This window comes from Schistocerca americana, chromosome 2 (genome assembly GCF_021461395.2).
Source record: "Schistocerca americana isolate TAMUIC-IGC-003095 chromosome 2, iqSchAmer2.1, whole genome shotgun sequence".
Classification (NCBI taxonomy): Eukaryota; Metazoa; Arthropoda; class Insecta; order Orthoptera; family Acrididae; genus Schistocerca; species Schistocerca americana.
In genome coordinates, this window is record NC_060120.1 from 13,212,501 (window position 1) to 13,239,147 (window position 26,647).

The 26,647-nt window shown below is 41.0% G+C and overlaps 1 protein-coding gene across 1 annotated transcript in view; it reads right to left on the reverse strand.

The window, feature by feature from the left end:
* The window catches only part of LOC124594960 (UDP-glucosyltransferase 2-like), a 125,173-nt gene that overhangs the window by 83,059 nt on the left and 15,467 nt on the right, over positions 1–26,647 (reverse strand). The window contains exons 2-4 of the mRNA XM_047133470.1: positions 21,848–22,026; positions 1,343–1,515; positions 1,080–1,152 (exon numbers count right to left, since the gene is read on the reverse strand). Coding sequence (XP_046989426.1) covers positions 1,080–1,152; positions 1,343–1,403 — 134 coding nt within the window. The 5' untranslated portion in view covers positions 1,404–1,515; positions 21,848–22,026. The remainder of the gene's footprint in view (positions 1–1,079; positions 1,153–1,342; positions 1,516–21,847; positions 22,027–26,647) is intronic.

Below are 26,647 nucleotides of genomic sequence, written 5' to 3' on the forward strand. Positions count from 1 at the left end.
TTTTTCTGTGCCACAGCTTCCCACTTTCTATCCTAAAAAACTGAGTAAGCATCTCCCCCCCCCCTCCCCCATGAGAGATGTTGAGCTCAGAAACAGGAAGAGGTGTTATTATTGTGCTATGCTTAGCTTTGTAGGTGTTTCTAGATAGAAAAAAAGGAAAAAACATAGTGTGAAGTTATTATATGGAATGTTGGACCTTTTATAATAAAAACTTTTCATTTGTGTACTTTTTTTAATCAAACCCTTACTCTGTTTTATCTAAGCAATCCTTCAATGTCTAAAATGTATTTACTAACAGGTACTTTATAGCTGCCTCAATTAAATAAGTATTTTTGCAATTTATTTAATCTCTTCTGATAATTTATTGGACAGTTTTATTCCTTGGTAGAAAATGCTGTTCTGAGTTTTATGTTTATTTTTCCCTGGTAAATGTAAGTTGAGTCTAGCTCTTGTTGCATGGTCATGGACAGAGCTGTTTGTGCAGTAATTACCAATGTTATTTTTGATGTGTACCACTGACTGGTAAATGTACTCACATGGAGCAGCTAAAATCCCCAGTGTTTTGAAGAGATCTTTATAGTGAGCTCAACTACTATTTTTGGTTATTATTCTTTTGGCTCTTTCCTGGATTTTGAAATTTGTGTTTATATTTTGTGCGTTTGTTCCCCAAAAAAGAATGCCATAGCTAAGAACCGAGTGTACATATGAATAATATGTAACTAAAACACACTGCACGTTACACACTGAGCAATCTGTGATTGCTTTTGAAGCAAGTTTTGGATACTGGTATTGAGCGACGTGGACTCTTTCCATTCCTTATAATCTTGCTCATCTTACATGTTTCTGAAGTTAACTGCCCAATATATTTGACTTATACTCCCTGATACTGCGTATTTCGTTCTGTTAGGTGAATGTTTGACGTTCATTGCTCTGGAAGTCACCGGACTGTTTCCTTTCAGACAGAATATATGCCTCCTGCAGTCAATGTGTAACAGACGCCTTTGCTCCCTTGCCTTACCTAACCAACAGATCTAAAGGTCCATTCGCGATTTGATTTTCTAATTGCTCATGGTAATTACCGGAAGTCCTTTCGGAGGATGGAGTCGTGCTTCTGGAAGTCATTTACTTTAGGAAGACTTGCAGTATTGGCACCTGTGTAACACAAATAATTTAGAGGAGATAAACGTCAATTGGTCTCCTGGTTAAATGGTAAGAGGAGTAAAAAATTAGTTCCTTAAGTTATTTCAGTTTATTTGACGTAAAGAATTGTTATACCACTTTCTACAGACAAAACGTGGAAAAATTTACGAAAAATATCCTTTCGCCACAGAAAGATGCTCACCTGATGAAATCTTGTACAGCTGGCTCATTGAGTTGAAAGTGAGCCCTCTCATATCCCACATCTCTGAGATCTGGAAGAGTTTCCTCAGGTGATTTGTCAGCCAAACCAACAAAGTCGTTTTTCAGTTTGGTGGTTTGAGATATGTCAACCTCTGTTAGGTTTTGCTGGGAAGTCTGTGAAAGAAAATTTTAATGAAACAATAGTAGAGAGATCTGAACAGTCATACACAGATTATTATGTCCAATAGGCAGCTGATAACGTTACGTTTAACAGTCATCCAGAGACGAAAATACTAACACAAGAAAGAGGAAACAGTATCATCAAACCAGACGAAATGGTGACAAAAATCAAGACCAGCTGAAATACCTGACCTGCAGTCCGGGGGAAACAGGGATTAATGACTTGCTGCAGCCAGATCTGCATCTACATTTATACCCCGCAAGCCACCCAACGGCGTGTGGCGGAGGGCACTTTACGTGCCACTGTCATTACCTCCCTTTCCTGTTCCAGTCGCGTATGGTTCGCGGGAAGAACGACTGCCGGAAAGCCTCCGTGCGCGCTCGAATCTCTCTGATTTTACATTCGTGATCTCCTCGGGAGCTATAAGTAATGGAAGCAATATATTCGACACCTCATCCAGAAACGCACCCCCTCGAAACCTGGACAGCAAGCTACACCACGATGCAGAGCCCCTCTCTTGCAGAATCTTCCACTTGAGTTTGCTAAAAATCTCCGTAACGGCTATCACGCTTACCAAATAACCCTCTTCTTTGGATCTTCTCTATCTCCTCCGTCAACCCGACCTGGTACGGATCCCACACTGATGAGCAATACTCAAGTATAGGTCGAATGACTGTTTTGTAAGCCACCTCCTTTGTTGATGGACTACATTTTCTAAGGACTCTCCCAGTGAATCTCAACCTGGCACCCACCTTACCAACAATTAATTTTATATGAGCATTCCACTTCAAATCGTTCCGCACGGCTACTCCCAGATATTTTACAGAAGTAACTGCTACCAGTGTTTGTTCCGCTATCATATAATCATACAACAAAGGATCCTTCTTTCTATGTATTCGCAATACATTACATTTGTCTATGTTAAGGGTCAGTTGCCACTCCCTGCACCAAGTGCCTATCCGCTGCAGATCTTCCTGCATTTCGCTGCAATTTTCTAATGCTCCAACTTCTCTGTATACTACAGCATCATCCGCGAAAAGCCGCATGGAACTTCCGACACTATCTTCCCATAGCACTCCCATGTGGCACGCCAGAGGTTTCTTGAACGTCTGTAGACGTCTCGCCATTGTGAACAACATGCTGTGTTCTGTTTGCTAAAAACTCTTCAATCCAGCCACACATCTGGTCTGATATTCCGTAGGCTCTTAGTTTGTTTATCAGGTGACAGTGCGGAACTGTATCGAACGCCTTCCGTAAGTCAAGGAAAATGGTATCTACCTGGGAGCCTGTATATAATATTTTGTGGGTCTCATGAACAAATAAACCGAGTTGGGTCTGACACGATCGCTGTTTCCGGAATCCATGTTGATTCGTACAGAGTAGATTCTGGGTTTCCAGAAATGACATGGTACTCGATCAGAAAACATGTTCTAAGATTCTACAACAAATCGATGTAAGAGATATAGGCCTATAGTTTTGCGCATCTGCTCTACGACCCTTCCTGAAAACTGGAACTACCTGTGCTCTTCTCCAATCATTTGGAACCTTCCGTTCCTCTAGAGACTTGCGGTACCTGGCCATAAAATATAGCTCTGTGCACACTAGAACCGTTTCATTCACGACTTTATAACAGTTTTTCTTGACATCTTGTATAATGTGGTTGTTGTGAATATTCTCCCACATGCCAGGCAAATTATATAAGGGTATTGAGCTTCCATTCTGTTAGGACTGGACTTTTATTAGCAAGGTGCTATTACTTCTTTCGCCTGTACCTTATTCCTCGCTGCCGGTAGTTGTTCTCCACTATGGCTGTGCTGAGGCAAGTGAGCTTTCAATTTATTTTGCTAACACTAACGGTTGGTACTTGGCTTTCAGTTTGAACTGCTTTTATTCGTTGTTTCCTCAGGTTGGGAGAGCTGAATTTTGATCTGTTAAGGACTTTATGTACTAGTAATGTTTGTATTCAGCTTCACTCTCCGTTAATCCCATTTCACCTCGTTCAGAGGGTAATGTTAGTGTACTCTGCCATACTTTGGATATTGTAACGGCATAAATACCCGATAGCTCACAGTTGAATTTTGGCCAATGGCGTTGGTGCAAGCGAAATGAACACTATATCATACACTTTAGACAAGATGAACTGGTCCAATAGTTTTACATCCTGGATCATACTGGCGCTCGTCTTTGGGTGTAGTTGTATCCTCGACCTCATTTCGTTCAACATTGACTGCCAGTTTTAATCTGTTCCGTTTGTGCGTGTGACACCAGATCAAGACCATAGACTTCGTATTTTTGTTCTTCTGGATCTAAGCGGTTCCCTAAGTTCATCACCTCGGATTTGTTGCAGTTGATGTGTGTGAAATCTTCTGGGACTCAACTGCTAAGGTCGTCAGTCCCTAAGCTTACACACTACTTAAGGGGAGCAGGAGGTGGTCAAATCCAAAAATCACGATTTCTTTTTTGCTACCGAAAATTATTTGGGACATTCCTCTTTAATGTAAACTTTGAATTATTGTTCTACTCGCCCTAGAAGTGGAGTTATTACCATTTTCCCCCACGCCTGCAGAGGAAATGGGCGGCCGCTGAACGCATCTAACACCCTCTCGTGACTTCCTGGCGAACTGCTTGGGATTTTCTCGGCCTGTTACGCATACAGACCCTTATGTTACGCATACAGCGAGAGTGCAAGGGTTGGCTACATTGTTTTCTGTGACAAATGAAGCGCTAAGAGCGCGGAACATCGTCTCTTTGCTGTTTACCGTTTCGAATTAGTTCAGTGTTGCGCCTGTTGTTGGTAGTATTATACTTCTTGTGTAAAGCGTTGTTCTGGTTACGATGCCATGTTTTTGTAAGCGTGCATATAAGAAGAGGAAGAACGTAGGGAAAAGAGAATTAACACTAATACCAAGTTGCGATACTACAATTACTGAAACAGTGCGTTCTTCTGCTAAGCAACACATGGCCAGCCATAGCCCTGTGACATCTTCTAGCAAATACTATGTTGGGGTTTGTGACTCCAAAGGTTTCAAGACTATAGAGGAACTGAAACCATATGGAAATGAATTTTTAGTTGAAAAGTTGGAATGGATTGGGCATGTGCAAAAGCGTATGGGTGCACGGTTTCGAAGGCTCAAACAAACTTTGGGTTCAAGTAAGCTCAGTGATGGAAAGACAATAGGAGGGAGAGGCAAGGCTTACTGAAGAGGTGATTGAACGTCTACAGAGATACTATGGGTATGCTATAAGGCAAAATACTAGTAATGTTAGTGACATGCGAAAAGCAGTGTGGGCATTGTTCCTTCATCCTGCCTCTTCCAGTGAATACCCTCTACACAGCCTGTGCCCAAAAATTTCTGGTGAAAATATAGTGCAAAAAAGGGCTATGATCACAAACGTGGTTTTCCAGCAGCTGTGATAAATGCAATAAAACCAATTTTTCAGGACGTAGCACAGCCAGAATTGTTATACAAATGTCTACACGGAAAGACGCAGAATCCTAATGAGACCATAAACAATTTGATTTGGAAAGTGATTCCTAAAAGGGTTTTTGTAAGCATAAAAACACTGCACTTTGGCATTTATGATGCAATAGCAACCTACAACCAAGGTAACAGGGTGAAGTGTGAAGTTCTGAAGGCATTAGGATTTACAGCTGGGGTGAACACTGTACGAGCACTAAGAAATATTGACAGAGGAAGAATAAGAGGAGCAGAAAAAAGAGAAAGGCATATGAAGTATGATGGAACAACAGACCAGAAAAGAAGACAGAGGAGGAAGCTTTTGGAGGATGAAGAAGACCCTGATAATCCATCCTATAGTGCAGGAATGTATTGAGAAACTTTGACAGCCATTTCCCATAAATTAGAATTTTTCGAATATAAGGAACATTTTCTCAAAATCCACTCAAGCTAGAGAGATGAAATTTTTATACAGCACTCCTAGTGGTCAAACTTACATTGTAACACAGCCATTTGGCAATATGTTCAGTAGTTTCATTTCAGTTTAATTATAAAGCAATTATTTGTAAAAAAATTTGGGTCATTAACAAAAAAAATAATTGGAAGGAAACTAGAAAAGATACTCCAAAATCCCTCTGTCATAACTGCAATACTAAACCACTCTATATGTAAAAAAAATTCAAATTTTTCTATTTGGTAGTTTATTCACAAATGTTCCTCAAACTTAGTGATTTTAACATGGGCAGCATAGGCACCTCCGGCTCCCCTTAACCTAAATTATCCTAAGGACAAACACACACACACACACACACACACACACACACACACACACACACACACACACACACACACACGCCCGAGGGAGGACTCGAACCTCCGCCGGGACCAGCGGCACAGGCCATGACTGCAGTGCCCGAGACCGCTCGGCTAATCCCGCGCGGCTGCAGTAAATCGCGGCCGCCGTTGCTTCATAGTAAGTGTAGGGTAAATGTCTTAGGGCGAACGTTATCTGGTCTTGAGCTGACATATATGGTCAGATCATCTGTGAGTACTCAACTTACGATTTTCTTTCTTAATAATATCGAGCCTGGAACAACGAGCTGTTAGTTTCCCTGAAGAGAGGTCCGTCAATAGGCAGCAACCATGACGGAATGACCGTTGCACGTTGAATGGCCCAGTTAACTGGCCATTGATCATGATTTTGGACTGGGCTCCTTGCCAAATTACACTGACAGGATTCTTAATTTATGCGTTTCTTGCAGTAGAAACCTGTGAGCGAACTGACCGAAAGCTTTAAAAAATCTGTAGATCTTACAGAGCCTATCTTAACGGTACTCTTAATTGCTATTATGCCATGATAGTCAGGGAGTCGATTATACTGCGACCAGGGACGGCGCGTGTTTGGGAATTTCCTTCCATGTTTTTCATTACGTCTCTTAAGCCTGCATTTACGTTCGAGCTTGTTTGTATTCATCAACTTCATAGGCCTGTAGGATTCGATGTTTGTTGACGGGTATTTCTTTGGTTCCACTACGATCAGCCCCTCGTGAAAGCTAGGAGGGAGCTGTTGGACATACTATGAGTCATTTAATCTGTTAATTAGCTCTTCGCTTAGTGTATCAACGTGAGTGAGATTATTGTTAACTGCTTCTGCCACTTTACGAAGTACATAACTTTTATTTGCGCTGATCTTCCTCTATCTCTCAAAAGTCCCTGTTTTTGCCTGTTGAATACCGTATTTTGCAAACCTGATTGTACCTGCAATTTCAGAGCTGTTGAAACTTACATCGTGTCGTGCATTGTTAGTTTCAACTTCCTACAATAACGCACTTCTATTTAACTGGTTTAAGACAAAGCATTGGGTTGTATATATGACACGAACGAAACGAATTTTGTTGCCGAGAGAGCAATGTGTGAAGCCTTCGACGATTACCGAACTAGATTACTGCCGAAAGATCTTTCACAAAATCCAAAGAAATTGCGGCCGTATGTAAACTCTGACAAGAAAGTTACTGTCCAGTCACTCAGACAAGATAGGAAGTGAAAGAGTAGCAAAGCAGAACCAGAGAGGCTTTCCTCTACAATGGAAACACCCCAGGATTATTGCCCAAATTTAACCCTCGTACCACCGAAAAGGTAAGTGAATTAGATGTTACTGTCACCGCTGGAATTTTTAAACCTAAACTAATCCCAAGCACCCGATGGAATCCCTATGGTATTCGATAGCCAACTTGTGGCTGAGTTACATCCTCGTATAATCTACCGTAGATGCCTCTAACATAAAACCGTGTCCAGTAGTCGGAAGAAAGCGCAGGTCACACCTGTCTACAAGAAGGGTAACAGAAGTAATCCACAAAACTACTATCCAATATCCTTGACATCCATTTGCTGTAAACTCTTAGAACATATTTTGAGCTGAAACGTAATGAGGATTTCGAAGAGATCGATCACATGAAATCCAAACAAACACTTTTCTCACACGACATACTGAAAAGCATGGATCAGGGCTATCATATAGATTCAGTGTTTCCCTGTTTGGAAAAAGAATTTAAAAGAGTACCACGTATGTGCTTATTATCTAAAGGACGATCCTATGGGTTATCAAGTGAAATTTGTGATTGGACTGAGGAGTTTTTGACAGGGACGACGCGGTATGTTATCTTGGATGGAGAGTCATCAGCAGATGATGAAAAATAGCTCTGAGCACTATGGGACTCAACTGCTGAGGTCATTAGTCCCCTAGAACTTAGAACTAGTTAAACCTAACTAACCTAAGGGCATCACAAACAACCATGCCCGAGGCAGGATTCGAACCTGCGACCGTAGCGGTCTTGCGGTTCCAGACTGCAGCGCCTTTAACCTCACGGCCACTTCGGCCGGCAGCAGATGATGAAACTAAACTTTTCGTGTCGCCCACAGAAATGCATTGGGTCCCTTTCAGTTCATACTGTATGTTAACGATCTAGCGGACAACATTATAGTTAACCGAGACTTACAGATGATACAGCTGTCTACAATAAACTACTGTCTGAACAAAGCTGCACAAATATTCAGACGTTGATAATTTCCAAATCTCTGCGCAGAGACTGGCAAGTTGATTTAAGTGGTGCACTTCACGAAACGAAGAAAAGTAGTTTCATATGACTGTAATATCAGTGTGTTACAGCTGGAATCGGTTAACTGATCTGAATATCTGGGTGTACAGGTATTCGAGACATGAAATGGAATGAGCACATAGGCTCAGTCGTACATAAAGCATGTAGCACACTTCAGTTTATTGGTATAATACTACGGAAATGGGATCAGTCTAAAAAAGGATTGCTTACAAATCACCCGTACGACCGCTCAAGTGTGTGAAACCCATATCAAATAGGACTAGGAGGTGACATGAGCATATACAGAAAAGGACAGCACGAATGTTAACAGGTTTGTTGACCCACAGGAGGGTGTCACAGAGACGTTGAAAGAACTTAACTGGCAGACTCTCTTCAAGAGACGGAAACTATTCTGAGGAAGTCTACTAAGAAAGGTTCAAGGACCGTATTTAAATCGTGACTAGGAACACACAATAACCACCATCGTACGGCTCCCATAAGGATCGTAAGGAAAAGTATACGTTAAATATAGTACGTACAGACGGACTCGAACAATCATTCCTCCAGCGCTCCAAACGTGAGCGGAATGGGAAGGAAGCTTAATAACTCGTACTGCGGGACGTAGCCTTTTCCATGCAATTTACAGTGGCTCAATTCAGTCAACAGATGCAGAATGTAAATACTATGTCGATTTCAGCCACGTATGAAACGGAAGATGAAAATTTAATTGCAATAGGGGACTGGAATTCGACAGTAGAAGGATAAAGAGAAGCAGAAACTATATGTGAATATGGACTTGGGGGAAAGGTATGAGGGAGGAATCCACCTGGTAGAATGTTGCAGAGAGCATAGTTTAATCATTGCTAACACTTTTTTTAAGAATCGTGAAATAAAGTTGTATTCCTGGAAGAGACCTGGACACAGTGGGAGGTTTCATATTGTTGTATAATGCTAAGAAAGTGATTTCTGAAGCAGATTTTAAATTTTGAAGGATTTCCAGGGGCAGAAGTGGACCCAGGCCATAATTTATCTGTTATGAAACGTAGATTGAAACTGAAGACATTGCAAGAAGGAACTTAAGGAAATGGACCTCTTAAGCTGAAAGAACCGGAGCTTGTTGAGAGTTTCAGAGGGAGCACGAGGCAACGGTTCACAAGAAAAAGTGGAAAGAATACAGTCGAAGTAGTTTCGAGCCGGGACCCATTTTCAAATCATCGTAACGTAGTCAAAAATAATATTTCCTAAAACGCAAAAACCATGTCAAAAATGTGCAAACGAACGTTACAGCCCGTCTGTAAGCCCTGTACTGTTCGTAGGTACACTTCTGACATCGGTTTTGCATTTTCGAAAATACCATTTTTGACTATGTTACTATGATTTTAAAATGAGCCCTGGCCAGCAACTACTCACCGACTGAATATAAAGTGAATTTTTCAACTTTGTTTGGTTTTTCGCTGTACTGATTAAAGGAAATTGCTGACCTATTCGAGCGTGCTGGAATTACGAATGGGAACCTTGCAGACATGAAATAGTGAAGACAGCAGAGAATAAAATAGATAAAAAGACAAGGCCAAGTAGAAATCCTTGGATAACACGGAGATATTAGATTTAACCGATGAAAGGAGAAAATGACAAAAAACCAGAAAATGAAGCAGGTGAAAGTTAATACAAACGTCTGAAGAATGAGACTGACAGGAAGTGCGAAACGGCTAATTAGGAATGGCTAGAAGACAAGTATAAGGATTTTGGAGCATATATCACTGGGGTTGCACCAAACCAGTCTCAGGAGTGAAGACAACAACAACACCAGGGGAAAGATAGATACAGCCTGCGGAAAATTAAAGATGCCATGGGACTAAATACAAACAACCGTATGAATATCAAGTGCTCAGATGGAGAATCACTGCAAAGAAAAGAAGGGAAAGCTGAAAGGTGGAAGGAGTCTATAGAGGGTCTATGTAAGGGAGATGAACTTTAAGCCAGTATTACAGAAATTGAAGAGGACGAAGATGATATACTGTGAGAAAAATTCGACACAGCACTGAATGAGTTTAGTCGAAACAAGGCCTTGGGCGTAGACGTCATTCCTTCAGAACTATTGATAGCCTTTGAAGAGCCAACCATGAAAAAACTCTTCCATCCGACGTACAAGATGTATGAGGCAAGCGAAATACCAGCAGACTTTACGAAGAATTCCAATTCCAAAGAAAGCAGTTGCTGACAAGTGTGTAAATTACCGAACTACCACTTTAATAACTCACGGCTGCAAAATACTAAGTCGAATTTTTTACTGAAGTATGGGAAAACTGGTAGTATGCGGCATAGGAAATGATCAGTTTGGACTGCAGCGAAATGTAGCAACACACGAGGCAGTAATGACTCTCTGACTTACCTTAGAAGACAGGTTAAGGAACTGCAAACCTATTTTTATAGAATTTGTAGCCTTGGAAAATGATTTTAACAATGCTGCCTGGAATTCTCTTTGAAATTCTGAAAGAGGAGACAAAATACAGGGAGTAAAAGGACATTTACAACTTGTACAGAAACCAGATGGTAGTTATAACTCTAGAGGCATGAAAGGGAAGCAATAGTTGAGAAGGGAGTTAGACAAGTTGTAAGTAGGCTGTTTATGTTTTCTTTATGTAAGTAGGCTGTTTATGTTTTCTTTATGTAAGTAGGCTGTTTATGTTTTCTTTATGTAAGTAGGCTGTTTATGTTCTTATATTGGTAATGCCGCCGCCACGTAGCGCTCTCTGTATGAAAATGAAATCACTGGCTGTGCTGTGTGCAGTCTGTTGCTAGTTTGCATTGTTGTCTGCCATTGTAGAGGGGCAGCTGCATGTTAACAGCGCGTAGCGTTGCGCAGTTGGAGGTGAGCCGCCAGCAGTGGTGGATGTGGGGAGAGAGATGGCGGAGTTTTGAAATTTGTCATGAACTGCTATATTTATATATGATGATATCAAGGTAAATACATTGTTCTCTATTAATATCTCATTTGCTAACTATCCCTATCAGTAGTTAGTGCCTTCCATAGTTTGAATCTTTTATTTAGCTGGCAGTAGTGGCGCTCGCTGTATTGCAGTAGCTTGAGCAGCGAAGATGTTTGTGAGGTAAGTGATTTGTGAAAGGTATAGTTTAATGTTAGTCAGGGCCATTCCTTTGTAGGGAATTTTGAAAGTCAGATTGCGTTGCGCTAACAAAATATTGTGTGTCAGTTTAAGCACAGTCATGTATAATTGTTAAAAAGGGGACGTTTCATATGGCGACCCTGCCAGGATACCTCACTGGAATCTTCTGATTTTTTCTTGTCGTTTGTGTAATTAGTGTAGATTTTGTTTATTGCTAGCGTGTAATTATAGAGAGAATTTCCTTTGTAGTTGTAGTTTTTCATTATTGTACAGTAAAACAGTTGTGGCATGCATGTAGATTTGCAGCAAGTTTTTCGCAGCTGCGCTTGCAATTAACTAAATATTATTTTCAGTGCTATGTTAATGTGTTCTCTTATTTTTGCTCTTCAAATTGTGCTTTTCTGTGTTATCGTGTGAAATATTGTGACAATTATGGCGTGTGAAAAACGTAATACTAGGCTCCAAAGTTAACTGAGAAATGACAGTGAAGACGAAAGCAGTGTGATAGCGCCGCAGAGTAATGAATTAACAGACATTCAAAGTAGTAATTTGGTAACTGTGCATAGGGAAATGGAGCAGGCGGCAAACAATGGCGTGGACAGTGAAACAATTAGTGAAGAGGGACGCATTATCGATGGATCGGTCGCCAACAGCTTGCCTCAGGAATCGGGAATGACAGGACACAATTTTGCAAATACTGTAGACTCAGGTTTTGGGTTCTCACCGTTTTCTCAAATGAGTCAAGACACATTTTCTGCTTGTCAAAATGTGAATGTTGCCGGTGCAACTTCACAGCCGAAAAGCACTGAGGAACATGTTTCAGACACCAGTGCATTGTTATTACAATTAATGCAACAAATGGGACAAAAGCTTGAAAAGTTAGACACAATGGAACAACACCAGAGACAAACACAGCAACAGTTAGACACAGTGGAACAAAATCTCAAAAAGTTAGACACAGTGGAACAAAATCTCAAAAAGTTAGACACTACACTTGAACAAACACGTGAAGATTTAACCACTGAGTTACATAACATCGAATCGAAATGTCAAAAGGTCTGTAATGACGTAAAAACACAAATCTGTGAGCATTTCCAACCTATTTTTTCGCGTCATGAAAATGTATTACAGAATCACGAAGCAGCCATAAAAGAACTGCAGACTATTGTTCATGAAAATCATGAGACCTTGCAAGCTAAAATTAACTCAGTTGCATCTACCGATTCGGTTACGCAACTTGCAAGAACTCAGGAAAACTTAAAGGACACAGTAGATACCCTGAAAATTGGTTCAGAAAGACACATGAAGGAAATAAGTACACTATCGGAGAAAGTAGCCGAACTTTCGGATCAGGTCACTAACTTATCTACAAAGGTAGATGATGATCTGAATTACACAAGACCCGTAGCCTTCACTGACACAGAAGAGTATGAACAAATAAGAAAATTCAAACAAAATCAAAATCAAAATCAAATCAATACACAGTACAAAAGAGAAATCCGGGAAGTACAAGATCAGTTGACGCAGGTAATACAAGAATCATGTATTTCAGAGGACACTCGCGCTCCAATACGGGAAGAGGGACATAGAAATACGGAACAACCACAAAATAATAACATAGGACACTTCGGAAATTATGAAAGAAATTGGCAAGGCGCATTGGATTTTGAGATGGAACCGCCGAAACGAAGTAACAATGACCGACATACGACTCGCCGACATAATGATTTTGACTATAAGCTGTTCATTACTACACGTATATTCAAAACATTTAAGAATTCTGGCAACGACATTCATCCACAAGCATGGCTCCATCAATTCTCTGTTTTCCTCCCAACTGGCCGTTAGAACACAGATTAGAATTTATGTGTGGCTACTTAGAGAATGAACAAGCTGTAAGAATGCGATTGGTCATTCACGATTGCCACAGTGAAGGAGAATTTTACCATGCCGTCCTCTCAGCATATTGGTCTCAAGCCACACAAGACCGAGTAAAACATGGCATCATAATGATGAAACATTTCGAACAATCTGAATTTTCCAGTCTTGTGAAATATTTTGAAGACATGTTGCATAAGAATCAGTATCTTTCAAACCCATACAGCCCCTCAGAACTCATCCGCATTTGCTTACTCAAATTGCCCGAACATTTACGACATATTATTTTAGCAGGACGTTGCAAAGACGACATTGAAGCTTTTCAGGGACTCTTACAAGAATTAGAAATTGACACAGACAGTCGCCGGATGCGAAAACAGGAAAATAATCACTACAGGTCACATACATCACAATTCCGTGACGACAGAAACAATAACTGGACACGACAAGGCTATTCTTACAACGCAAATGGTGACCAAAACAGACACCACCCATATGACAACCACTGGCAGAGTAATAATAGTTACAGAGAAAGATCGCATTTCCGTAGTAATGAATATGATAGAGATAGCCATGGAAACAGACAATATGGGAACCAAAACAATTATTATCAAGGGAGACAGAATAACTTGAGACGCAACAGTTCAACGCGCAGTTACGATTCAGGAAGAAATTCTCCACCACGTGACCGACACGAAAGAAACTGTGTAAACTACCGACAAAACGACAGACCTGAATTCCATCAGAACTGGCGACCTTTAAACAGAGCTGGGCCCTCTCGGCAAGGCGAATTTGTGGAAGTTAGGCCTCCTAATCCCAGTAACGACGCACGGCAACAAAGAGACAGACAATGACTCGCACCGCAGGCATACACGTGCGCCGGCTGGCTCCGAGAAAAATAACATGATATCTGGTACTGCTAATGAGATTTTAATGCAACATTTTGGTTCACTTGAAAATACATTCTGGATTTAAAGTACTTTCTGTGAGATACCAGATGACACAGTGGTTAGTTTACGTGACAGCTACACGATTTTATCATGACGCAACTAATGAGTGACAATATACAATGTTGCTTTTGCGGTGTTTCTGTTTTATATCTGCACAGTTTTTCTGTTTTATTCTGGAAAGTAAAACATGTTTTAGTAGTAACTTTTGTAGTATAGCTACAATGAGACCGGGTTTTCCGTAGCACAACAATACGTTACAGCACAGTAATTTCTTCATCACAACAATAAGCTTAATAACTAAGATATCTATACGCAAAGCATTTCACTTTTGTTTATCATGAGGTAAGTGCATTGACTTCTGCAGAACTTAGCTTTCGGAGGACGATAACTACGACACTTCCACAGAGATTATCTTACAGCAAGACGCACATTTAGCGCTACAGGACACGCATTTGAGTGATTAATTTTGTACTTAAGTCATTTATTTTTAAAGATATTTGAAGTACAATGATACAAAGGTTTTCCGTAATACATTTCATTCCATTCTTGTAATCTGTAACACCTGAGGTTATAATTACATTAATCCTCAGGGGGGTACACGCTTACTTTGTGTACCATGTGTATGGCAAGCACAAGGATCCTTAGCTAATATGGTATTTTCTTATACAACTTTACACATGGGTACCATATTTCTCTAAGACAGAATTACACAGCTATCTGATCATTTAACTGAGAGAAATATTTTTTTTACTACGTCAGTGACAGATGTTTACGTAATTACACAGTTGGATAACTTCACACTTACGAAATTTTATTTTGTCTGTACTTTGTGAACTGTTCATATTTTTTCGGAACCGTTATGATACTACGAGAGCTTTGAATGATGTATTTGGTATGGGATCATGATTTTTAAAGTACGTTTGAGGTAGATGACACTGTTGAAAAGAGCAGAGAATTTTTTTTAGGTTTTAAAATATTCAGAAAGCTACGAGGATGTTGAGATGTGATTGATCTGTTATGATATTATTACGATGACGATGTGTATTATGTTGTTGAGGAATGTTTATTATGCTATGTATTTCTCATGATGAAATATTGAAGAAGTGTCGATGAATATGTATATGTATAATGAGGTAAGGAATAATGAATAGTGGTTAGGGACTCTGATTTGTGGAAAAGGATGTTGGAAACCAAGAATCGTACTTTAAGAGTTATGAAATGTGTGTAAATGGGCGAATGTATCACAATGCCGACGAAAACTTTTTGAACACTGTTATATTCACAGGATTTTGTTTCTACACATTTACAACGCAAATTCTCGACCGGTGAATTTTTTTATATGAGACTGTCACTGTAGTGCAAACTGTCGTAAATATTTCCGTAAGAAAGTTAAGTGACCACCTGCACGTAATGCGTCGCGGGCACCCACCTGGGCGACAGCCACCCGAAAAAAAGCCATTAGCCTTTCAGCGGCACAGGTAGAAAAAAAAGGGGAGGCCATTATACTCGCTATTGACATTTCCTTGTTGAAAGCATACGGTGGAGCTCGTAATTTATGATATTTACTGAAATGCCTAATGAAATGACGAGAAATATTTTTACATCTGCACACCTGATTACGACAAGCGTCTTTCTACGGGAGTTGAGAGAATTTCTACTAACTTATGAAATGTCACATGACTATTGAATGATATTTTTATGCTTTGGTTTGCGTAATTGCTTATTTCATTTGATACCTGTTTTCCAGCTGTGTTACAGCATTAGTTTTATAAAATAAACTTAGATGCATTTGCTAATGTGAACACTTTCTGTCAACAGATCTATTAAATGATAATTTTGTAATCCACATTCTTTAAAAAAAAAGGAGCACTTGGAAAGGAAAGAACAATAAGAAGGGACTAGTATCAGTAACTGGACACACAATTTTCTTTTCAAGTACACGGTAATATTTTTTTTTTTACAATAAGTTGTTGTGGTGCACCAATTTAATTACTTAGACATTAAGATGTGATTATACATTTCCCTTATCTGCATTGTTATCTTTAGTGTACTATTTTTTCTGCTTGAGCTATGACATGTTTAGATATAAGCTGCTGTTTGCCAGGCATAGTGCTACTGAACTTTAATTTGTGTTACTCTGCTAAGCCAGATTTATTTTTTTTGTTTGCTGCACATTGGCTCATATTAGTTGTAATGTTGCATTGCTTGGTAATTTATATTTACTGTAGCTTGCTTTGCAATTTTCCATTATTTTTGCATTGCTGTTTGTGTTAATTTGTTATGTGCTGCTGCATTGCCTCGTCCCTTAGTTTAGTATCTGAGCTCAGTAGATTTAAGTTAGCTTAAGAGGAGGCTATATAAGAAACTAACTATTATGAATTTATAAGAAATGCATTGAGAAGCTATCAGAAAATGGTCTGGTAAAATAAAAAGGATACTGTACAGTGGAGAAAAACTATTATTGACAGAGGATGTGAACAGAATACAGAAAGCAGAGAGAAAAACTATTTTTGACAGAGGATGTGAACAAAATACAGAAGGCAGGCTTAGATAGCACTTTTGGGAATAATGATGAACAAAGGGAGATCTCCATGCAAAATACTGCAGTAAAACAAACCCTGTCCTTTCCTTTTGTGTCATCCCTCTATATGTTTGTGTACCCTTGTGTATTTGTGTTTTTCCTGTCTTTATGTGTTTATCTGATAAGAATTGTAGAATTTTTCTAGTACTAAGCTACATTCACTATGATGAGGAATACTGTTATCCTCAAATATAATTGGCATTAATAATATGTTATTTACCTTATAAATATGCTTACACATTATTTATTCTGTTTTGTTTTAATGCTCATGTGTGAAGTTGATGTTTCGAAAGTGATTCTGATCTTTTATTTTTATACTCATGTCATAATTCCTGTAACACTGATGTACATGTTTATTTCTATTCTTTTGTAACGCCTCTTTTACTACAAATGTTGTCTGTATTGTTATGTTATGTTCTTTAATGATGTATTTTGTGCCTTTGTAATTGTATTCTTATGTTATAAAATTGTAGTTGTCACCAGTTCATGATATTATTAACTTGTTAGTTACAGTTCACGGCACACGTTTCTGTTGGTCATAGTATATGGACAATATGTGAGAAGTAGGGACCTGCACAATCGCAACAGATAGCTGCTGGACATTTCTACAAGGACTACAGTGGGTCTGCACCTCTGGTGGCCCACCAATACCATTATTTCTACAAGGACTACAGTGGGTCTGCACCTCTGGTGGCCCACCAGTACCATTATCTCTACAAGGACTACAGTGGGTCTACATCTTTGATGATCCATCAATACCATTATTTCTACTAGGACTGCAGTGGGTCTGCACCTCTGGTGGCCCACCAATACCGTAATCTCTACCAGGACTGCAGTGGGTCTACTCTGTGGTGACCTACCTACCAATGTGCTTCAAAACGTCGAATGACTCTGCTGTGGGTTTGCTATGTTGTGGCCCACTACCTGTCAGCATGTCAAGAGTCAGCACTGTCTTTCCGACGGAAGGACACTACTACTTCAAGACTGCATGGAAATCCACTACTTCTTTGTGCATTCTATTTTACTGTTCAGACTTCGAAAAAAAAAAAGAAAAACACTGTAATTTTACTGTGATGAATCAGGACTGTCTTTATAGACTGTGAGAAAATTTTAGCTTTTGACCAACATTGTATCAATAAGTGTGTGCATTTGATTTCTTTGTTACTGTAATTGTGAAAAATTTTTGTCAAATCTGTATTGGCCAGTGCCCAACACCATTTGTAAAAATTTTTTGTGGGGAGCATGGGGGCTATGTAAGTAGGCTGTTTATGTTTTCTTTATGTAAGTAGGCTGTTTATGTTTTCTTTATGTAAGTAGGCTGTTTATGTTCTTATATTGGTAATGCCGCCGCCACGTAGCGCTCTCTGTATGAAAATGAAATCACTGGCTGTGCTGTGTGCAGTCTGTGGCTAGTTTGCATTGTTGTCTGCCATTGTAGAGGGGCAGCTGCATGTTAACAGCGCGTAGCGTTGCGCAGTTGGAGGTGAGCCGCCAGCAGTGGTGGATGTGGGGAGAGAGATGGCGGAGTTTTGAAATTTGTCATGAACTGTTATATTTACATATGATGATATCAAGGTAAATACATTGTTTGTTCTCTATTAATATCTTTCATTTGCTAACTATCCCTATCAGTAGTTAGTGCCTTCCATAGTTTGAATCTTTTATTTAGCTGGCAGTAGTGGCGCTCGCTGTATTGCAGTAGCTTGAGCAGCGAAGATTTTTGTGAGGTAAGTGATTTGTGAAAGGTATAGTTTAATGTTAGTCAGGGCCATTCTTTTGTAGGGAATTTTGAAAGTCAGATTGCGTTGCGCTAACAAAATATTGTGTGTCAGTTTAAGCACAGTCATGTATAATTGTTAAAAAGGGGACGTTTCAAAGTTTGTACCCTATCCCCAATGTTATTTATTCTGTATATTGAACTAGCGATAAAGGAAACCAAACAAAAATTTGTATTATGAATTAAAGACAAGGAGAACAAATAAAACAGATTATCCGATTATGCTATAGTGCTGAGACAGAAATGACTTAAAGGGCAACTGAACGGATTACATTGTCGTCAAAGGAGAATCTAAGATGTTCCCATGTTGTTCCTGATCTTTTAATGTGTCCAGAATTCGGACTGAGAATAATTCTCTTTTCTTTATATTCCCGCTTCGTTGTATTTGACCCTACAATCCCCAGATTCTTCACTACCTTTCCTCCCATACGATTTTCCGCAGAGAACTGAATCAGCTTCCGAGTTAGGCACTTATACATTCTATCTCGCTTTCCCATGGGTCAATATTGGAAGATTTTGAGAGCTCTTTGTTTATATTGTTTTGCCCCTCTTCTTTACTATTCGGCACAAATTTTCTTCTTAGACTATTCAAAATTTTGCATTTCTATACTAGCACAGCCAATTTTGTCCATCTGTGAGTCTCCTCGTGTTTCTAATGGCGAATCAGCAGTTGTTCAGCTGGAGTTCCAGGGCACCGTCAATCGCGCCGCCCTCAGTGACCCCTATCGCGGATGTTTGAGATTTTTGTTGAAAACAGTTCGACCACAACTGCAATGTTCTTTGCAGGTCTGGGTGTTTGCCGTTTGTTATCTTTTTTCATTAATGCCAGCTGATCTATAATCAGCAACTGTGAGGTGATGGATAAGTATTTGGCGCTCCTTAGTCGTTCTAACTCTTACTCCTAAAGAAGAAACGAACGTCCGTTTCAAACATCTGTAATATTACTGTTGTGTTCAGGCTCACTCTTTAAACGTTCGGCGTCATTCATACCAAATGAATTACTTTCAACTTATATGGCACCGTTTGCTACCAATTCGGCATTTATTCCTGCAAGGAACTCCGAAATTAAAGGTTATTGTGCAGTTAGGTGGTGGTCTAGATAGAATTTTCAACCGAAATAGTCCTGTTTAACGCGATCTGTTTCATTTCATATGAAGCAAGCTGGTAATTGCTCCATTTGTGAAATATGTGCTTGACAGCCATCAGTATTCATTCCGGACGAGGTCTTGTTCCGTTTTGGGTGGGAAACATACACTCCTGGAAATGGAAAAAAGAACACATTGACACCGGTGTGTCAGACCCACCATACTTGCTCCGGACACTGCGAGAGGGCTGTACAAGCAATGATCACACGCACGGCACAGCGGACACACCAGGAACGGCGGTGTTGGCCGTCGAATGGCGCTAGCTGCGCAGCATTTGTGCACCGCCGCCGTCAGTGTCAGCCAGTTTGCCGTGGCATACGGAGCTCCATCGCAGTCTTTAACACTGGTAGCATGCCGCGACAGCGTGGACGTGAACCGTATGTGCAGTTGACGGACTTTGAGCGAGGGCGTAGAGTGTGCATGCGGGAGGCCGGGTTGACGTACCGCCGAATTGCTCAACACGTGGGGCGTGAGGTCTCCACAGTACATCGATGTTGTCGCCAGTGGTCGGCGGAGGGTGCACGTGCCCGTCGACCTGGGACCGGACCGCAGCGACGCACGGATGCACGCCAAGACCTTAGGATCCTACGCAGTGCCGTAGGGGACCGCACCGCCACTTCCCAGCAAATTAGGGACACTGTTGCTCCTGGGGTATCGGCGAGGACCATTCGCAACCGTCTCCATGAAGCTGGGCTACGGTCCCGCACACCGTTAGGCCGTCTTCCGCTCACGCCCCAACATCGTGCAGCCCGCCTCCAGTGGTGTCGCGACAGGCGTGAATGGAGAGACGAATGGAGACGTGTCGTCTTCAGCGATGAGAGTCGCTTCTGCCTTGGTGCCAATGATGGTCGTATGCGTGTTTGGCGCCGTGCAGGTGAGCGCCACAATCAGGACTGCATACGACCGAGGCACACAGGGCCAACACCCGGCATCATGGTGTGGGGAGCGATCTCCTACACTGGCCGTACACCACTGGTGATCGTCGAGGGGACACTGAATAGTGCACGGTACATCCAAACCGTCATCGAACCCATCGTCCTACCATTCCTAGACCGGCAAGGGAACTTGCTGTTCCAACAGGACAATGCACGTCCGCATGTATCCCGTGCCACCCAACGTGCTCTAGAAGGTGTAAGTCAACTACGCTGGCCAGCAAGATCTCCGGATCTGTCCCCCATTGAGCATATTTGGGACTGGATGAAGCGTCGTCTCACGCGGTCTGCACGTCCAGCACGAACGCTGGTCCAACTGAGGCGCCAGGTGGAAATGGCATGGCAAGCCGTTCCACAGGACTACATCCAGCATCTCTACGATCGTCTCCATGGGAGAATAGCAGCCTGCATTGCTGCAAAAGGTGGATATACGCTGTACTAGTGCCGACATTGTGCATGCTCTGTTGCATGTGTCTATGTGCCTGTGGTTCTGTCAGTGTGATCATGTGATGTATCTGACCCCAGGAATGTGTCAATAAAGTTTCCCCTTCCTGGGACAATGAATTCACGGTGTTCTTATTTCAATTTCCAGGAGTGTATACAAATTTGCCCATACCTCGTTCAGGACTGCACAAACGTTGACATAAGTCAGCAAATTTAGTTTTATTACTTTGTGTGGAACTTTCATAGTACGTTAGAGACTATCACATTTGTCAAGTTGACTTCGACTGGATTAACAGCAAACTTAGAGACTGAGCATGTTGCTAATGTTAGCTTACAGTTGCCAAGAAACTCACGCATTATTCGCTCATACACTAAGTTGGAGCAAATTAAGGAATAGTAGAAGACCTTGTCATTGTTAAGTGGCGTACTGTGTACTTCATCTCTTGTAAGTTTCATGTAGGTAACTACCTATTTCTTAATTTCTGGAGCTATTGGTCGCTCGTTGTCCTTGTCACATTTCACAGTACATGTCGGGGGGAGGGGGGGAGGGGGAGCAGGATTCCATTGCTGTTTACACTTTTTCACCATTTAGGAATGGGTAAGATCTATAATTTTCCGCTTAATGGGGCTGCGTAATACACATTAAACGAGACGGGTGGACTAGCATTAGCACTGGCTGCAGCGTACTCAAGTCAACACGATGTGACCGACCGCTACGACCGTTCAAGAGGAACTGCCCCAGACCAACTTCAGAGCTCCATACTCTAACAACACTGCTATGTTCAATAACTTCGACCAGCTCTCTCATTTTCGTTCGTCATTACAACTGAAGATTCATATCAAGTAAGAGATTTCGGTAACATTAAGAAGATTCCGTCTACTACCCTACCGCAAGTTTTGTACTTTACAACTAGAACCAATCCGTTTATAAACTTACCTTTAGAGGTCTTGCAGTAAATAAAGTGACCTCGTGGCCCTTTGCAAGTAAAGCATTCGTTAATATGCGGAACTGCGTCTGATGACTGTGAGATGGCGTTGGGACCACCACCAGTATCTTCGAGCCAAAGGTTTCTAGTGCCAACACCAACAACAGAGTAACTACTCGGAAGAAGCTTCCTGAAACGAGAGAAAATCAACATGGTTACAGACTTATTCGATAGTGTTTTGAAGACACAGACAGCAATGGACTAAAACTGACAAGGGAACCAACAGACCTATTAACCACGGATATTAATGAGTCTTAGGTATGTTGTAAAGGGACGTGTCATGAATATGACTTTTCGTGTGATAGCCCCTAGTTTTCGAGAAAACCAATGTTGAAGTTTTACGCATACCTCCAAAACCTGTAGCGTTAGTTACAGGCAGTTTTTTACGTATTGATAAGAGAAGGAAAAAGTAAATAAGATTTTTTGATGCACTTGACATCAGAGCATCACCGGCTTGTAGAGATATAAGATTATCGAATAAAATATACGAACGTTCTGAAGAGAGCCTTTGTGTACACTTGTATTTTTACCAGTCACTCTTACCTTTAAAATTTTATTTTCATTTATTTACGCATTACATTTAAACATTTTACTTTAAGTTGTAAAGATACTGCTTTGGCGTACTTTGAGAATTGTGTCGCATGCCGACGAAGGCAAACTGTGTTACTGTAGGTTCAAATCTTTTTGCGCTTCTTTTGCATTATTTTAACAAAAGCAGTAGAAGGAATTTTTCATGTACAAGAAAATTCGAGCTTATGGGAATGGAAGCAATTTTAGTTTGTTTTACAACATGCGCGCAGGAAACGCCAATTAAAACAGAAAAAGAAAAAGCGGCTGAGATTAACGCCAACCATGCATGCAGTAAGGGTTCAAATCCTGCCCGACTATTTTTTCTTCTATTTTGTTGTAAGGAATTAGTTTTCCAATACTAGACTATCGATATTCAAAAGTAGTCATTTTCACTGTAGTAATTTCTTCAAAAGAGTATTTCATTTGTTACAGAATAAATTACAGAATTATTTTACTTGCGAACACTTGCTTTACTAGAACAGTATTCCGGATGCTATTTCTTCCAGAAGAAACCGAAACGCAAATTCGTAGGACAGCACGTAAATTTAATGAAAGCTTCTGTCTTGCAGATACCCTGATTTATAGAAGCGGCACCGGAAAGACAGTTCTTTGACATTCAAAATAATTTTTCTTTATTCAGTCAACTTTGAGGAGAACCGCGCGCATTTGATCACTCCTGTGAATGTAGGTGCACTGAATTAATGCAGAATCAAAGAATGTTCCCTCGATGATGTGCAACTGAAAATAAGAAAAAATACATAGGTAGCGTTTGAACCGGTAACGCCAGCTTGATAGACTGGAATCTTCGCTGCTGCACTACGCTCGCTAGTCTGAAATATGACTAACGTTATAGGTTTACGTCATACGCACAAAACTTCAGCATAGATTTTCTCGGAAAGTAGGAGCAGTCGCATGAAAACCCGGTGGCCAGGTACTCAGGATAGCTCCCTCTACAACAAACCGAAGGCTCAGTAGAATTCTACGTTAACAGGTCTCATCGTCCCCTTGTGAGGAAATTTTGTATCCAAATGGCCTGTAAGACCACACCGACTAATTTGTTCTACTGGTTCAAATGGCTCCGAGCACTATGGGACTTGACATCTGAGGTCATCAGTCCCCTAGACTTAGAACTACTTAAACCTAACTAACCTAAGGACATCACACACATCCCGAGGCAGGAATCGAACCTGCGACCGTAGCAGCAGCGCGGTTCCGGACTGAAGCGCCTAGAACCGGACTAATTTGTGAAAGAAGGAATGGCAAACATGTAGATAACAGATTATTAACCGTTCCGTTACTTGTTTATAATACACGGTTGGCACATACGTTTTCGTCATATCATGAATTTTCGAAGTTTATACCGATCTTAGACTAACGGCATTTACGTTGTATGACTGATGTGCAAGTGGTAATTTCATTCATTCATGCACAGCACATATAGCGAGTTTTATGTGGTAGTTTCCAAGTCTCCAATAACATACCATTCTAGTTCTGCCAGAATTAAAAACACACAAAATTTACACCAGACAACATTATACAAAAAATTCAGCGTACTGAAAACTTTTATGAACGGGAAGAACGGTTTGCTGGTGGCACTAAGAGTCCATCTAGGTGGTAAGTGCCAGTTTAGGTGCTCATGTATAGCTAAGATGCTTTGTCTTATTTGAAAAATGATACGATATGCCTGCTCCACGGCTTCGAAGCGATAACTAGCGTCTCACACTGTTCAGGTGTAGGTGTCAAGTTTGATATTTATGTGGTCTCAATTAAGTTTGAAACTTCTATTTCGATGTTAGAGGTAATCGACATTTATTGTACGACAGACATTTCATTCACGATGACCCTTCAAGAAAGTATGTAGACGCTGCGCCTACCGACTTCAACCAATAAATGAAACACATTTTGATTCCCGATAATTACGATGGACGGCTTACTCGGCACTCAAATCTGTGATGAATTTGTCAGTGTATACAGACATGTCGAGAGCGATTTGGCTGATTCATTGGTTTTCTGGCGGCAGGCGTCCTGCGAGATACTGCAGGAAAGAAACGTAGATGCCCATGATCAGGCTGTAGATTCCTGTAGCTACTTGTCGATACCGATGTGAGACCAGGAGTATCATGTGTCGTCCGTGCATTTGGATGCAAATCTCCACTTGTCTCTGCAGTGTACTACAGATTCATTCAAGCAACTCTGGATCACCTAGTAAATCACGACAGTTAGTTGCTCCAGGGCTTCAGCCGTATCAGCGATGATGCGGTACTTTTCACTTTTGAGATTACCCCTGACAGCAAAATGCAGAGGACTGAAAATCGGTGATCTGGGACCTATTCATCTTGGACTGGTGCAGTAGATGCCTCAGATCAACTGAAAATTATGGATAGTCAACATTCGTGTCAAGAGAAATAGCAACCGTATTGATATATATACACACAGGGTGTCCCAGCTATCTTGTCCACCCAAAATATCTCTGGAACAATAACAGCTATTGGAAAACGACTTTCACCGGTATCAATGTAGGGCTGGGGCCCATGAATGTACGTATTTGGAAACATTCTAAAACCAAAGCACATGTGTCTGCAGCACCACGATGGTCGGATTCGAGTGTGGAGACACCGTGGAGAGAGGATGCTGGACAGCTGCATTATGCACCGCCACACTGGTCTTGCACCGCGTATTATGGTATGGGGCGGTATTGGATATTACTCTCGCACGCCTCTAGTACGCATTGCCGGTACTTTGAATATTTCAACAGGATAATGCGCGACCACACGTGGCACGCATTGTCCAAAGGTTCTTCGTCAATAACCAGATTGAAGTGCTTCCCTGGCCGGCTCGCTCTCCGGATCTTTCGCCGATAGAAAACATGTAGTCCATGGTTGCTCAACGAGTGACACAGATTACATCCCCAGCTGCCACACCAGATGATCTTTGGCAACGTGTGGAAGCTGCTTGGGCTGCTGTACCCCAGGAACACATCCAACGTCTCTTTGACTCAATGCCGAGACGTTTGGCAGCGGTGATCTTCAACAATGGCGGCTACTCTGGCTACTGATTCTGGCAGGAACCACATGTCACAGACGTCTGTAAACGTAATCATTTGACACTTGGTCAACATGTTATCTACAAAATAAATTTTGTTGTGCTACCTCTTGCCTTTCTTGGTGTTGCATTTACGGTGGCCAGCAGTGTAAAATATATGTTTCAGTATTTTTGGAATTTTGAGACCTACGAGAGATAAGTAGTGCAGAGAGTTATTTTTGAAAACAAATTATTAAATAACCACTAAACTATTTTTAAAGCTCGGTTACAAATAGTTTCTCAGTGTTTTTCGGAATTCAACCCCTAAAAGGGTCAAGTAGGTCCAGACTGATTTAGTGACTCATCACCGTAGAGGCCAAACCGCTAAGGATAGAAACTTTAAATTTTGAGCGGGTGTTCATCCTATTCTGTGGGCAGCGTTTAAGATATTCTGGCGTAACGTCAAGCGCCGGTACGACGATCCAGAACGGAAGAGCAGAGAGGGGGGTGAGGCGACGTCAGCCAGTAGTAGGGTGACGGGCCCTCCAGGACGACATCCAGACAGGAGCCGCCTCTACATGGAGAGAATACAGGCGCCGCAGAGCTTAGCCGGGGCCCGAGTTGAAGACGAGCCGTCCTCCGAACGCTACAGCAGTGACCTATGAACTGTATTGTTTTGTCTGCATTGGAATTGTGTAAACCGCATGACGCTATTTCCAAGTCGCAATTTGCTTGCGACACACCTTTGTGAATACGAAAACTTTTGTCATTTACCTTACTGTGATAAACTTCATTAATGTGATTTGCTTTGTTTTCTAGTGATCCGAGAAAGCAAGTTTCCTAGGCACCCTATATTAGAAGAGTGGGCAGAAAACAACAGATGATATTGCTCGAAATTCCGCTTCTAAGGGGGTGAAACAAGAGGATGGAAAGATTTTTGAAAAGCTGTTGCTATGAACGCAATTTTGTAACTAGACCTACGAAAATTGATATTTTCAGTCAGAAATTAAAAAGGCAAGAATTTCATCATTTTTGGAAATTCAACCCCTAAGGGAACAAAACTGTGGCAATATTTTCAAAAAACTAAATTATTAAAAAACTACTAGACCATTTTTAAATCCATATCTATGAAAATTGGTATTTGACTTCTCGGTTTGAAA